A 16,178-nucleotide genomic window follows, 5' to 3' on the forward strand; every position below is an offset into this window, starting at 1 on the left:
TATAGAAAATCCAATGTCTGTCTGTCTGTATGTCTGTCCGCTTTAAACGAGAGAACTACTTCACGGATTTAGATCAGGCTTTTTTCTATAATTTGCTTGAACATTCCAGTTGATTTTGCAACTTCTCTCATTTCGCTATGTATCATCGTTCGCTTGCGGTACAGATTTATTTGCGTGAATCCAAGAAACACGCAACGGGCCGAGGGGCAGGGCCATCCTCACTCACTTGCCAGTTTCGGGGCGTGGTCCTTAACTCCGTTTAGCTAGTGAATGAGAGAACAATTGAATTCAACTTTGTCTGATATTTAAAATAAAGTGTTCCTTAGGTCTTGATTTGTTTGAGTCCAGATATTCTCTTAAGTGTCTGCCACATTGAAAGGAGAGATTGCAATTCAGATTGTGTGTCATGATTTTGTGTTAAAAGGATCGTGATAGGATTTTTTGGAAAGATCGCCCTCCCCTAATTTGACTAATCAAGTTTTCAAATTTATGTAGGATTCATTAACCCTTTGGCAAGCTCCTTGGAAAGGGGTGGCAAGCTACCGGTAGCTCGTGAGTGATGTGTTGGAGACCCCTGGTTTAGACACATCTTCACCTTGCCTCATAATGGCATCTCGTAAGAAACGTTTTTCATAAGCGCAGGTGTTGCATGCTCTTGACAGTAATACGAGCAGTGATGTTGAGGAGCCTGTCATCAGCGGTGATGACGAAGTGAACTTGTCTTCAGGCAGTGAAATTCAAACGGACAGTGAAATGATGAATCTGAAAGTGACGCTCGTTAACATTTGGGTTTCTGTTCACCCTGCTTCAAATAAACCAGCACCATCCTGTTTTGATTTTGTGGGGCAGCCAGGAATAAAAGTGAATGTTGACAGCCAAGATCCACTTACTTTACTTGAAGTTATTTCTTGATGGTGATGTGATAGAAGTAATTGTTCTAGAGATGAACCATTATGCTGAACAGAGTCGGGTAAATGACCGTATACCTGAGCAGTTTTCCCGTTCACAGATATGCCACACAAAAGATGTATGTTAACAGTATATACAGTGTTAGAAGACTGAATGCCTTCAACATACCCAAACTCTACAAACCCATGACCGACTGCATAGAACAAAACAATTTAGGAGGAGAAGAAGAATGGAAAGTGTGGATTAGCAGGAAATTATTCCTCAAAAACAGTTAAAGAAAAGAAATCGGCCAGATGGATTAAAGAAACCTCAAAAGTATAATCCACAAAAATATGGGAGATTATATCATGTAATTATCTGCCCAACAATTTGAAGGAGTTAGCATGGCAGGCCACACACGACATCCTTCATACAAACAAAAACTTGTGTAAAAGAAACTCCGTGAAAAACCCAAAATGCCCATATTCACAGTGTAAGGAAATCAAAACTGTGAAACATGCACTGTTTGAATGCAAGAACGCACAACTAGTGTGGGAAATGGCAAGGGTGGAGAAAATAGTAGAAGGGGCAGTAAATGAAGAAATAGTCATGTCTGGCAGATCAAATAAAGAAAATGTAGGTAAGGAAAAATAAATTACATAAAAGAGGTGATTTGGGTAAGAAGGCAGTTATACACAAAGAAAGAGAAACTTCTCCCAAATATTGAGTGTTTTACAGATGGCTATGGACAAGACACAACTCCTTGAATCAAGGACCTGAAAGGGAAAAGAAAGACCACCCTGGGGCAAAGTAAGTGCTTGCATTTTAGATAGATAGATATAGACAGATAGACAGACAGATTAATCCCCCAAGGGGAAATTCACATACTCCAGCAGCAGCATACTGATAAAAAACAATATTAAATTAAAGAGTGATGATAATGCAGTGCAAGTTAAAAAAATGCAACGTGGAGAGTGCAAGGCAGGTATAACAGACAGTAACTTTGTATAATTTTAACGTTTACCCCCCCGGGTGGAATTGAAGAGTCGCATATTGTGGTGGAGGAGCAATCTCCTCAGTGTGTCAGTGGAGCAGGACGGTGACAGCAGTCTGTCGCTGAAGCTGCTCTTCTGTCTGGAGATGATCCTGTTCAGTGGATGCAGTGGATTCTCCATGATTGACAGGAGTCTGCTCAGCGCCCGTCGCTCTGCCACAGATGTCAAACTGTCCGGCTCCATGCCTATAATAGAGCCTGCCTTCCTCACCAGTTTGTCCAGGCGTGAGACGTCCCTCTTCTTTATGCTGCCTCCCCAGCACACCACCGCGTAGAAGAGGGCGCTCGCCACAACCGTCTGATAGAACATCTGCAGCATCTTATTGCAGATGTTGAAGGACGCCAGCCTTCTAAGGAAGTATAGTCGGCTCTGTCCTCTCTTGCACAGAACATCAGTATTGGCAGTCCAGTTCAGTTTATCATCCAGCTGCACTCCCAGGTATTTATAGGTCTGCACCCTCTGCACACAGTCACCTCTGATGATCACGGGGTCCAGTAGGGGCCTGGGCCTCCTAAAATCCACCACCAGCTCCTTGGTTTTGCTGGAGTTCAGTTGTAAATTGTGAACTGTTTTTAAGGTTTCAAAATGTTTTTATGGATGAACCACAAATCTGCTGTTTCCAAATGGAAGCCATGGAAAAGTCATGGAATTCACAGGAAAACCGGGATAGAAAAAACTAATCTGTTTTAATTGAATAAAGCGATTAGCACACAAATACGGTGTTAGCATAATCATTATTATTTATTCATTTCATATTATTATTATTACTTGTATCATTATTAAACTTTTTACACTTCTGACTTCATACTTGTAATATTTTGCATGTTTTACAGTAGAAAGATGAGACTTAATAAAAATGTTATTTTTCAAGCCAAAACATGCAACGCTTTTTACTTATTTTTTTGAGAAAAGATGTAACGCTAATAATACTATATAAATGTTGTTGTTGTTCGTTTTTTACAATAACTAGCCCCCTGCTCACTTCGCTCACCAATCCCTTTCCCCCCCTGCCTGCAGCTGCTTCTCCAAATCCCCTCACCTTAAACAGTGATACAATGGGAAACAAGTACATTTTCTTTAACTCCTCTTTGTTCTGAACAGCCGCGGCCCTCATGCATGATCTGCAATTCACTCGCCTACAGGCCAGCGGTAAGCGCCGTTGTGAAGGGGATGGCTGACCGCACCTCAAGGAGATGCAGCCACTCCGCCGAAAACCCCTCTTAAACAGCGATACATTGTGAAACAAGTAAGTGGGTTTTTTTTTTTCACCTCCTCTTTGCTTGAGAAGCTGTTGGCTTGCTGCTGCTGTGTGCCGCGTGATCTGCATTTCGTGCGGAGCTTCGAACATTTAAAAGCCTGTATGGCAACTAAATATTCGATCTCTTTTCGCTGTTCCGTTACTTCCCCCGAGTAATATTTTCAGTTTGTGCTAATGTGATCTTTTCACTCTCATTTTTTGAGACTTTCAAATTTTCCTACTTCCATTATCTCTAACATACTCTGCATGTGTATCACGGGACCTGCATCTGAAGGTTGTAAGTATGACGTGCCTTGTCAGTCTCGCGGGAAGCGAAAGTGTCTATCTCTCGGTTACTCTTCAAAAGATCACATCTCGTCCCCGGGGAAAAAAGTCTCATCTTGTCGCAAGTTTTTTATTTTTTTTTTACAATAGAGAGATATTTTACAGATAATAATAGTTCAGTCAATTCAGTCGTAAATACTTCTATTTCCAGAGAAATTACTTTTTTTGTGCTTTTATATTTAACTCACTCAAAGCAGCAGGAATAGGGTGCTGCTGTATGAACCCTTTACACATATTATTATTATTATTATTATTATTATTATAACTAGCATACGGTGGTGTACAGTACGAATAGGAACAGAAAACGGTGAGAAAGGAATTCAGAAATCAAGAAGAAATAAATACTTCTTGAAAGACGCAGCTGTGAATAGATGTTGCCATGTATTGATAGTACTCCTGACTTGTTGTGATAACTCGATTTGTGTTGGAAAGAACAACAGGAAGAACGTCTCCAAATCTGTCCCAATGTGATTTCAACGAAATCTACTGCCCTATGTCGTAGTGAGAGTGCATTGCCTTCGTCAACCGTTTGTGTCAAGAAATAACCCACTGATAGGAACAGGCAGTTGCCGGATCCCGGAATAGAGATGACGTTGTACAAAAACCCGTCGACAGAGAAGATACTGACGTTCATCTTATAACAAAGGCTTAAGAAACAACCGTCATAGTATAACGAAAATATGAAGGAGTGAAACCAACAGCAAGGAGCGAAATCAATGCCAATGATCAAAAGAGTACATTCCTGTAGCAGGCTACGGAAAAGACTCCCAGGCGCACACATGGCTGAAGTGAAAGGTCAAGCAGTCAGGCTAGATATAGGGCAGTGACGTGACACCAATGGGGTCATGAGAGAGGAGCTGGGAACACGGTAGTCCGAAGGAGGAATAGGAATCGAGAAAAGCGGCGTGGGGGTGTATGGGAGGCCTCAGACAGCGTGGAGAAGGGTTTGGAAGAGCAGGAATAGGAATCGAGAAATGCCGTGTCGGCTGCGTATGGGCGGGACCGCTTTTGAACAGGAAGCAGGACGAACCAGAAGAGAAATATACAGTGGAACCTCGGTTTGCGAGTGTTTTGCAAGACGAGCAAAAATTTTTAATAAATTTTGACTTGATAAACGAGCGAGGTCTTGCAGCACGAGTAGTATGTATACTCTTTGTCTGCTGAGCGTCATGTGATCACAACTGAGCTGATGGTTTTTCTCTCTCTCACTGCGGGATTGTGGGCAATCGTCTCCTATTCTCTGTCTGAGTCGGCGTGCCTCACTCATAGTATTATTATTAATTATTACTATTATTATTAAACATCCATACGAGCGTAGTGTGTTTACTACAGCATTAGCATTGTGACTGTGTGTGCGCGCGCTTGTGTGTGTGTGTGTGTGTGTATGAGCGTGCGTGTGTGTGCGCGCTCGCTCGTGTGTGTGTGTGTGTGTGTGTGTGTGTCTGTGTGTGCACGCACGCACCGTGTGTGCTGTGACGTGCGAGTCCCCGTCTTGCACATTAAAACACAAAGCTGAGTCTCAGTACTTTAGCAACACCAGTTTTATTCAGATTGAAACAGACACAGTAGTCAGGCAGGGCCCTGCACATTTATAATGTTCCTTGTTCCTTGTATCACCCATTGACTGCAGGCACTTATAGCATGTCCGTGATCTTTTTGGATTCACTTTTACGGCGAACTGCTACAGCGCTGGGAGACTGCGATTGCTTTGGGACGCTCTTCCGCGTGTCGTCCCGTTGGGTGCAAACCCACAAGAGTTTAGAAACTCACTCACACCAGCCATGATTCTTTTCAAAGGTAAAGTGCAGGTTAATTTGTTTTATGTATTTTTACTTTATATTTTGTATTAATCATATTTATATGAATAGTTTTGGGTTGTGGAACAAACCATCTGAGTTTCCATTATTTCTTATTAGGAGATTCACTTTGATATACGAGTGCTTTGGACTACGAGCACGTTTCCGGAACGAATTATGCTCGCAAACCGAGGTTCCACTGTATATAATAATAATAATAATAATGCATTTTATTTATAGGGCACTTTACATTAGCAGTAAAAAGTACATAAAAAGTTTAAACAAAGGCAAAGCAAGATAAAAACAGAGATAAAACAACATTATAGCATTCTTGTTAATATGCTTTCCTAAATATAAAAGTCTTTAGCTGTTTTCTAAAACAGCCCACAATCTGCTGTGTTCTCAGGTTCTCTGGTAGAACATTCCAGAGCTGTGGAGCAGCAGCCGCAAAGGCTCAGTCTCCCATTGTTTGAAGTTTGGTCACAGGGGAGCGAAGGCAGTGGGTATTTGTAAAACGGAGGTTTCTTGCAGTGGATTGTAGTATAAGGAGATCCTTAAGATATTGTGGAGCATTTCCATGGATACACTGGTGAGTGAACAAACAGAGTTTGTATTCGATATGGAGGTGGATAGGGAGACAATGAAGTGACCGAAGGATTGATGAGATATGTTCATATTTCCGCACCCTCATCAGGATTCTTGCAGCACTATTTTGAATTTGTTGGAGCTTTTGAAGGCTCTTGTTGGATATCCCGATGAGGAGTGCATTACAATAGTCCAGTCTGGATGAGACAAAGGCATGAACCAGCTTTTCAGCATCACAGAGGGAGAGGTAGGGACGGAGTCTGGGTATGTTTCAGAGATGAAGGAATGCAATTTTACAAAGGTGATGGACATGTGTATCAAATGACAAATGGGAGTCTAATTTGACACCCAGATTTGTAACAGAAGGGGAGAGGGTAATGGTACAGTCAGAGAAGGAAATACAATTTACAGAGGAGCGAAAATGATAGGGGGTGCCAATTAAAAGAGCTTCAGTTTTAGTGCTGTTCAGCTTGAGGAAGTTCTTGGACATCCAGGCCTCAATCTCATCCAAGCAGGATAAAAGAGTTGATGGAGGTGTAAGAGAAGTCGAATCCAGTCTCACATAGAGCTGCGTATCATCGGCATAGCAATGGAATGAAACTCCATGCCTGCGGATGATGTGACCCAGGGGTAGCATATAGATGTTAAAGAGGGTCGGCCCAAGGACTGATCTTTGTGGGATCCCACAGGTGACAGTGTGGGTATGAGACTTAGCATCCCCCAAGGCCACATACTCAGCCCTATCTGTGAGATAGGACTCAAACCACTCCAAAGCAATGCCAGAAAGTCCAATTATATAGTGAAGATGATGAAGGAAAATATTATGATCTACCGTATCAAATGCAGCTACATATGTGTGTGCGTAAGCCCCCCAGCTCCCTCCACCGACACTGCATTGGGTATCTGATTGGATGTTGGACAAGTTTTGTACCTAATACTTGTATGCAAAATTTGGTTGACCTAAGTGAAAGCGTACTCACGTTATTGTGTTTACATACACAGACATAATTACAGAAATGGTATTTACGGATTCTGGGAGGTCTATCCGAGGATTCCAATACTTTTCCTATACATTGTATACGAGAAAGTGTAAAAAAAAAAAAAGCAATGTGAGCTTACCGTATATACTCACGTACAAGTCGGGTCTTAAAACCCGAAAAATCGATCATAAAATCAGGCCCCGACTTATATGCCCGTTCAAAAATGCAACACTTAACTTGTTTTTTTTTTTGGTTTTTTTTACATCTTCTTGCTTTCTCCAATCTCTCATCGGTTTCTCAGACACATCGAATTTTGTTGCAGCAGCGCAGTTAGAAATTTCTTTCGCCACTTCAACGACGTTAAATTTAAAATCAGCTTCATATTTTCTTCTGATCGAATGCTCCATCGTAGATAAGGGATGCTCTTACGATAAAGGTGTATGAGGGTGTGAGATACAAAAAACACTAAACAGTGCAAACGTCGCTTCGGAATAGCTCGGGTATTAAATACCGGGTGGTAACGTAGGCACAATAGAGAGAGAGGTTAGGAGCACACGCTATTACAGCGCATTGACGCACCCACATAGGGAAAAAAGGCCATCTGCTCCATGGTTACTCTCTCAGGCGGGCTTTAGCACATCATAATCCCTTGGACCAATAGTGTGAATTTTCTGCATTCGACTTATATAACCGACATTATAAAATACCAGAAAATGTACTGTAAAATCAAGTCCTGACGTATCCGTGAGTGCATACGGTATATAACATAAATATGAAAAGTAGAGTTTTTACATAGAATACAATATTCTAACTCTCTAAAGATGAATGTAACGGTACGGTCAGATGGCCAGGAGAATAGAATAGAATAGAATGCCTTTTATTGTCACTATACACATGTACAATGAGATTAAAAGCAGCTCCTTCAGTGCAGACATATATGTAAAACACAACAAGTAAATAAATAAACAAATGGTGCAAAAAGTTGCAAAAAAAAGTTCTGCGACGCTATATACAAATGGAAAGAATAATAACTAAATCGAGTTATTGCACATTATTTAAATACTGGAAAGAATAAATAACTATTGCACTATTGGGTTATTGCACATTATTTAAATATTGCACAATAATGATGATCATGTGCAGTGAGTAGTGGATGTTGGACCCTGAGAGTAATGATATTGTATAGTATACAGATATTGCACAGTTATTATCAGTACCATTTAGATATTGGATATAAATAAAATGTATTATTATTATTATTATTATTATTGCATAGTTGATGGATAGAAGGAAGTCCAGGGGTTGGGGGGTTAGACTGTGTAGTCAGTGTATGTGTGAGTTTAGAATGGTTATGGCTTTTGGGAAAAAACTGTTCTTGAGTCTGTTTGTCCTTGTTGTGATGCACCTGTAGTAGCGCCTCCCTGAGGGCAGCAGGTCAAACAGATCAGAGCCAGGGTGGCAGCATGTCCTTCATGATGTTTTTTGCTCTGCTGAGGCAGCGGGAGGTGTAAATGTCCATCAAGGAGGGGAGAGGGCAGCCGAAGATCTTCTGTGCTGCCTTTACTACTCGCTGAAGCCTCTCCCTGTCTGCCATGGTGCAGCTGCCGTAACATACTGTGATACAGTACGTCAGCAGGCTCTTGATGGACGAGCGGTAGAAGGTCAGTAGCATGCTGGAGTCCAGGTTGTGCTTTCTGAGGACCCTCAGGAAGTGTAACCGCTGCTGAGCCTTCTTGATGACTGCTGTGATGCTGTCTGTCCAGGAGATGTCAGCGGAGATAAGGACGCCAAGAAACCAGAAGGTATGGACCCTCTCCACACACTCGCCGTTGATGTAAAGGGGGGCTAAGTCAGTGCTGTGCCTCCTGAAGTCGACAATGATCTCCTTGGTTTTCCTGGTGTTCAGAGCCAGATTGTTCTTTGAACACCAGGCTGCCAACTTCAGGACCTCCTCCCTGTAAGCTGCCTCGTTTCCCTTTGAGATGAGTCCGACCACTGTGGTGTCAACAGCAAACTTGATGATGACGTTGTTGTTGTGGGCCACACTGCAGTCGTGGGTGTAGAGACAGTACAGAAGGGGGCTCAGCACACAGCTTTGCGGGGGTACCGGTGTTCAGTGTGCGAATGGAGGAGTGGTGGGGGCCGAGTCTCACAGTCTGGAGCCAGTTGGTAAGACAGATGTGAGAGGGGGGAGGCCAAGAGTGACCAGTTTGGTGATGAGAATGTCAGGAATGAGTGTATTAAAAGCTGAGCTGTAATCCACAAAGAGCATCCGGACGTAGCTCTACTGCTGCTCCAGAAGGCTCAGCACAGAGAAGAGAGCTACAGCAATGGCGTCTTCTGTGGATCTGTTCACGCGATATGCAAATTGGTAGGGATCGAAGTCTTGGGGGAGATAGTCCTTGATGTGCTGGAGAACCAGTCTCTCGAAGCACTTCATGATTACTGGAGTGAGGGCCAGAGGGCAATAATCATTTAGGCTGGTGATGGGAGACTTCTTCGGCACTGGAATGATTGTGGCTGATTTTAGGCAGGATGGAATGACTGCCTGGGCTAGGGAGAGGTTGAAGATTTTGGTAAAGATAAAGGTGAGCTGGCGGGCACACGCTCTGAGCACCCTACCAGGCACTCCATCTGGGCCGGAAGCCTTCTTGGGGTTCACTGCCAGGAGCACCCATCTGACATCGTGCCCCTTTACAGTGAGTGGAGTGGTGCAGGGACCCGGTGAGGGTGGGAGCAGGGCTGGAGCAGGTGAGTGCTGCTGTTGTGATGATTCAAAGCGAGCAAAGACGCAGTTTAGCTCCTCTGCTAGCGGCGCACTCAGATCTGCTGTTGTTGCATCACAGCCTCTGTAGTTTGTGATGATTTGTATTCCCTGCCACACCTCCCGGGTATTGTGGCTGGACAGGTGGGACTCTTTGCTCCTTTTATGGTCCGTCTTGGCTTTTCTAATTCCACTTTTCAGAGCGGCTCGGGTAGCCATGGGTCATCATGGGTCCTCCCTGCATGGAGAGCGCTTTGAGTATTGAGAAAAGCGCTACATAAAATGTAAAGAATTATTATTATTATTATTAAAAGCAGAAACTCTACAAAACATACACGCTGGTGGAAATGCTGTTGAGGTAAAATTGAAACAGTGAACTAATTTGTAGTTGAAGTTGCACAGAAGATTTCCGTTTTGAGTTAGCCGGGCTTGCAGTTTTGCCGATGCTTTTCAATAGGAGATTTTGAAATTTCAAAAAACTTTGTACAGTGTGGTCTGTTTTGAGATATCTCAGCAAAAATTGAACTGTTTATGACAAATTTCACTCAAGAATAGGTGTGCCAAATTTTTACAAAAACCAGTCCCCTGGAAGGGGTTTAAGGGGTCAAGGTGTTGCATGCGGTTAGATCCGGGGTCCCCAACTCCTGGAGGGCCACAGTGGTTTAAGGTTTTCATTCTCACCCTTTTCTTAATGAGTGACCTGTTTTTGCTGCTAACTAACTTCTTTTGAATTAATTTTCATTGACTTGCTCTTGAAGACTCAGACCCCTTAATGGTTTCTTATTCCTTAATTAGCAGCCAAATAATAATGAGATGGAAAATGAGCGAAAACACGACCAGCTAACTGTGTCCATCATACAATATCTGGGAAAAAAAAAGGAAGATGAAGGTCTCAAGAATGTTGATCTGCTCAGGTCTCCAAAACATTTTAACAGATCTCTTAGAAAAGAGACAATCCACAATTTTGGAAATGTCTGCTATTGCACCACGAGAGCAGCAACAAGCTATGGAATTAAAGAACGAGTTTAATTAACGACCAGACTCGGTGCCTGATTAAGGAACTGGTTGGAGTGAAATTGTTTGGAGTCTGAGGCCCTGACTTAGTTGGTCTTCTGTTGGCTCACTCACTTCATATTTCATTTCAGTTTGGGTGCCATGTAAGGAAAACAATAAAGCAATTCGGGGGAACAAATGTTAAAAAAAACAAGTCAATTAAAATTAATTCAAAAGAAGTTAATTAGCAGCAAAAACAAAAACCTGCAACTACCGCGGCCCTCCAGGACACGAGTTTGAGATCCCTGGGTTAGATGGACCGACAGACACGGCTATTTGCAGTGTGCGTTTTCTTGCATCATAGGCAAACGGCATTTAAAAATTAAATGACAAAAATCTTAAGATGAAACAAGATCTTCAATTTCTCCCTTTATCTGAGCTCCTTGTTTAATTTAACATTTCAGATTTGAAAGCAAATAGACCAAAGTAAGTTGGTAACTAAGGAACTCCCCTACCTGGCTGTGGTTCACTAGGAATGGCCTTGGTCTTGGAAGGCCCAGACACAGCTGCCGTTACAGAAGACTCTCCTTTCTGGACCTGTTTGGATGCTCTGTCGGCTTCCTGCCGTGCCCTCCTTTCTGCTCGAATCTCTGCTTTGCTTTTTCCTGATGGTGCTTTATCTCCGGTCACAGGCGTCTCGAAGGAGTTTAGAGCTGGAACAGCTAAAGGGCACAAAAGGACAATTTTGAATGAAGTAACATTTGGTAATACCCACACATACAGTCATATGAAAAAGTTTGGGAACCCCTCTCAGCCTGCATAATAATTGACTCTCCTTTCAACATTAAAGATAACAGTGGTATGTCTTTCATTTCCTAGGAACATCTGAGTACTGCGGTGTTTTCCGAACAAAGATTCTTAGTGACGCAGTTTTTAGTTGTATGAAATTAAATCAAATGTGAAAAACTTGCTGGGCACAAATGTGGGTCCCCTTGTCATTGTGCTGATTTGAATGCATGTCACTGCTCAATGCTGATTACTTGGTGTGATGAGCTCGTTAAGTCTTGAACTTCACAGAACCGGTGTGTCCAATCATGAGATATAAAGGTATTTAAGGTGGTCAATTACAAGTTGTGCTTCCTTCCCTTTGACTCTCCTCTGAAGAGTGACAGCATGGGATCCTCAAAGCAACTCTACAAAGATCTGAAAACAAAGATTGTTGAGTCTCCTGGTTTAGGGGAAGGCCACAAAAAACCATCTCAGAGGTTTAAACTGTCAGTTTCAACTGTAAGGAATGGAATCAGGAAATGGAAGGCCACAGGCACAGTTGCTGTTAAACCCAGCAGGTCTGGCAGGCCAAGAAAAATACAGGAGCGGCATATGAACAGGATTGTGAGAATGGTGACAGACAACCCACAGATCACCTCCAAAGACCTGCAAGAACATCTTGCTGCAGATGGTGTATCTGTACATCGTTCTACAATTCAGCACAATTTGCACAAAGAATATCTGTATGGCAGGGTAATGAGAAAGAAGCCCTTTCTGCACTCACGCCACAAACAGAGTCGCTTGTTGTATGCCAATGCTCATTTAGACAAGCCAGATTCATTTTGGAAAAAATTGCTTTGGACTGATGAGACACAAATGGAGTTATTTGCTCATAACAAAAAGCACTGCGGAAGAAGAACACCGCATTCCAAGAAAAACACCTGACACCTACTGCCACATTTGGTGGAGGTTCTATGGGGCTGTGTGGCTAGTTCAGGGACTGGGGCCCTTGTTAAAGTCGAGGGTCGCATGAATTCAACCCAATATCAACAAATTCTTCAGGATAATGTTCAAGCATCAGTCATTACGCAGGGGTTGGACATTCCAACAACACAATGACCCAAAACACAGTTGGAAATCTACAAAGGCATTCATGCAGAGGGAGAAGTACAATGTTCTGGAATGGCCGTCACAGTCCCCTGACCTGAATATCATCGAAAATCTATGGAATGATTTGAAGCAGGCTGTCCATCAAATTGAACTGAACTGGAGAGATTTTGTATGAAGAATGGTCAACAATACCTCCATCCAGAATCAGACACTCATCTAAGGCTATAGGAGGACAGCGTCTAGAGGCTGTTAGATTTGAAAAGGAGGCTCAACTAAATATTGATGTCATATCTCTGCTGGGGTGCCCACATTTATGCACCTGTCTAATTTTATTATGTTTCATATTGTATATTTTCTGTTAATCCACTAAACTTAATGTCACTGCTGAAATACTACTGTCTCCATAAGGCATGTCATAAATTAAAAGGAAGTTGCTACTTTGAAGGCTCAGCCAATAAGAAACAAAAATCAAAGAATTAAGAGGGGTTCCCAAACTTTTTCATATGACGAATACTTATTTGATTTAAACAAATACAAAAGCCAAAAAAAAATGCTGGTGATGATGAAGGCTCACAAAAAGCGATAGAGCATCCCAAATGTGTCAATTTAGTGATCAGAGAGATGCATTCACTGATTTTCCAAACCCGCTTTAGGGGGGGGTGTGGGTCAGCTGGAGTCTATCCCAGAAAGCACAGGGTGCAAGGCTGGAACCGCCCCTGGACAGGATGCCAGTCCATTACTGTTTGACTAGAGAAATAAACACAATAATACAAGTAATTGATTAATAATTCAGTTTGTAAAAATTAAGTAATTGTGTTGACAGACTCAAATGACTCATTTCCAGTGTACAATAGTATACAGTGAACAAACTTGAAGATTGGAAAAACTTCACCTCGTGTGAAGATTTCAATCCAAACATACAGATGACAGGGTCAAAATCTAGCGAATTTATAGAACCATCCTGCCTGATCACAACAATACAGGTTGGCGGTGGTACTGCAAAGATATGAAAATGTTTGTTTAGCACACTTTAAGCCTGTTGATACCAACTGAGGATTTTGTGAATGTGCCTAAACATTATTGCCAACTTCATCCTTTTTATAAATGAAAATGTTCCATCCAATAAAGGCTAAATTATCTTAAACTGGTTCCATATTCCTGCCAGTGACCTGACTAGGCCCCATAAACTTGACTGGTTCCTGTCTTGTTCCTAATGCTGTTATGCACAGGCTCCGATTCCACAAGACCCTGCACTTGATTTAGTGGGTTTAAGGCCACATTATTTTTGTTTGTTGCCTTCTTCATGAGAAAATGGGTTAGCGATACCTTCAATTCAAAAATTTAAGAATTAGCAAGCAGAAGGCCATTTTGGAAGAAGGTATCAACGATTAGGGTGACATAGCCCATGCATCATAAAAGCAAACTCTTACTTTTCTCCCATCTCCACTCATCCAGTCAAAGAAAAATACGTCCATGTAAATAGTAAAGATTTCTCTTCATTGGTTAACTGAACCCTACCTTTTGGCAAATTTGTCTGGGCCTGCTGTCTATCTGATGTCATCGTTGACTTCTTCTCTTTTCCCTTGATCTCTTCTGTTTTACCCTGGTCATCCTTCTTTGATTTCTTATGTTGCTTCTTTTCTTTTCTCAAGCGTTGTTTTTCCTCTTTGGAGAGCTCCCGACCTTCAGCCTGTTGAAAATGTTCAAATGGTACATTAGGGGAAATAAGGCTTATGGAATACAAGAAGTTTGAGAGAAGCCCATCCCGTTCATTGAGCTTGTTAATGTCGCCCAGTAGTGCACTAAATATCACAGTTAATGGATTACGAGATGATTTTTTAACACCAAGGCTATCTGAGAAGTGATCAGCATATGATATTCATTTGTTGCATTTCCAAAACATTACACCTAGTGATGCTGGAGCTACAGTTGATAGCAACGCTCGCGGGTTGGGTTTTGCCCTGGGAACATTTTTGACAATTTTAAAAGAGACAAATGTGATTGGTGAAAGACATTCAGCTGAAGGATAGGAAGCTTGGCACATACAGACCTAGAGGGTATTCTATGGAGAGTCGAGTTCTACTCCTTTTCTAAAATGCTAATTGAAAGGTCTCTTTCCCACCATTCCCTAGGATCTCTGCAGTGTAGATTGTGTTCTTGTGGTTTAAAATTGTCTTCAAAGGGCATGAGCCCAAATGCTAAAACAAAAATGTCTGCTTTGCTGCTTTAAATGATTTGATTTGATAAAAGATGGCATTCACTTTTCTGAGGCACGTTGGTGACAACAAAAGACATAATAAATGTTATTATAATATCAGTCAGTCAAGTCATTTCCCAACCCGCTATATCCTAACTACAGGGTCATGGAGGTCTGCTGGAGCCAATCCCAGCCAACACAGGGAGCAAGGCAGGAACAAACCCCAGGCAGGGCGCCAGCCCACTGCAAGGCACACACACAAACACACACACACACACACACACACCAAGCACACACTAGGGACAATTTAGGATCGCCAATCCACCTAACCTGCATGTCTTTGGACTGTGGGAGGAAACCCACACAGACACGGGTAGAACATGCAAACTCCACGCAGGGAGGACCCGGGAAGCGAACCCAAACGGGTCTCCTAACTGCAAGGCAGCAGCGCTACCCACTGCGCCACCCTTATTATAAAGTTTGGGTACTATTTTAGTTGAGTTTAAGGAGACCCTTGGGTCCACATTTCTCAGATATGGTATTTCATTTCGTTTTTACGTTATTCATCTTACTAACCGAAGGTTGTAAACCGGATATGGACACAGGGTGCTGGGTGCCTGGCGCATCGAGGCGCACTGCAGTGCATCGAGGCGCACGCGCACTGCAACGAGCCCGCCACAGAGAAAACAAAAAAGGTTGTAAACCGGATATGGACGCAGGGCGCTGGGCGCAGGGCGCATCGAGGCGCACTCGCACTGCCGCACTGCAACAAGCCCGCCACAGACAAAACAAAAACGAGAGGATTCAGCGCATATGTGAATCACATTACAGTATTACAGTACGGAATCCCCAGACATCCAAACTATACACGGCGTAAACCGGATATGGACGCAGGGCTGAACTTGCTGTTCTCCACTCTGCCAGCAGTCGGTGTCAGCAAAGGCAACGGGATCACGTCTCCACAAAACGAGACCGCTTTACTACAGATATGCATATGTAATTAAATGGCATTTCCCCAGACGCACCCACCCTCCATGATATGTCATCCATCCAGATATCAGACGGAACAGAAACTGCCATTCTTGGATATCCGATTCGCTGGCGAATCGCGGGCTTACTAGTTTTCCTATGACTAAGGAATCCTTAAATTCACTACATAAACATTGGATGGCTGTAAATTTTTTGAATCTCAATCAGAGTAAGACTGAGGTTATCGTATTTGGACCAATGGGGCTGTCGGGGATCAGCTCGGCTCATTAGCTGGGTTTTGCAAACTCCACATCAAAAACCTTGGGGTTATCCTTGATTCCAATCTTTATTTTAATATACAGATTTTGTCCATTGTCAAGAGCTGCTTTTTCCAGCTTAGACTGCTTGCTAAAGTCAAACCGTTCCTGGGGCACTCAGATTTGAAGAAGGTATGCCATGCTTTAATTATATCATGCCTCGACTATTGTAAT

The 16,178-nt window shown here is 42.6% G+C and overlaps 2 protein-coding genes across 2 annotated transcripts in view; both read right to left on the reverse strand.

The window, feature by feature from the left end:
• inka2 (inka box actin regulator 2) overlaps positions 1-16,178 on the reverse strand; it is a 361,375-nt gene that overhangs the window by 302,221 nt on the left and 42,976 nt on the right. The gene's annotated exons all lie outside the window — the stretch shown is intronic.
• eif2b4 (eukaryotic translation initiation factor 2B, subunit 4 delta) overlaps positions 1-16,178 on the reverse strand; it is a 77,103-nt gene that overhangs the window by 37,473 nt on the left and 23,452 nt on the right. The window contains exons 3-4 of the mRNA XM_028796361.2: positions 14,040-14,211; positions 11,159-11,365 (exon numbers count right to left, since the gene is read on the reverse strand). Of these exons, the coding sequence (XP_028652194.1) occupies positions 11,159-11,365; positions 14,040-14,211 (379 nt within the window). The remainder of the gene's footprint in view (positions 1-11,158; positions 11,366-14,039; positions 14,212-16,178) is intronic.

This window comes from Erpetoichthys calabaricus, chromosome 3 (assembly GCF_900747795.2).
Source record: "Erpetoichthys calabaricus chromosome 3, fErpCal1.3, whole genome shotgun sequence".
In the NCBI taxonomy this organism is placed as follows: Eukaryota; Metazoa; Chordata; class Cladistia; order Polypteriformes; family Polypteridae; genus Erpetoichthys; species Erpetoichthys calabaricus.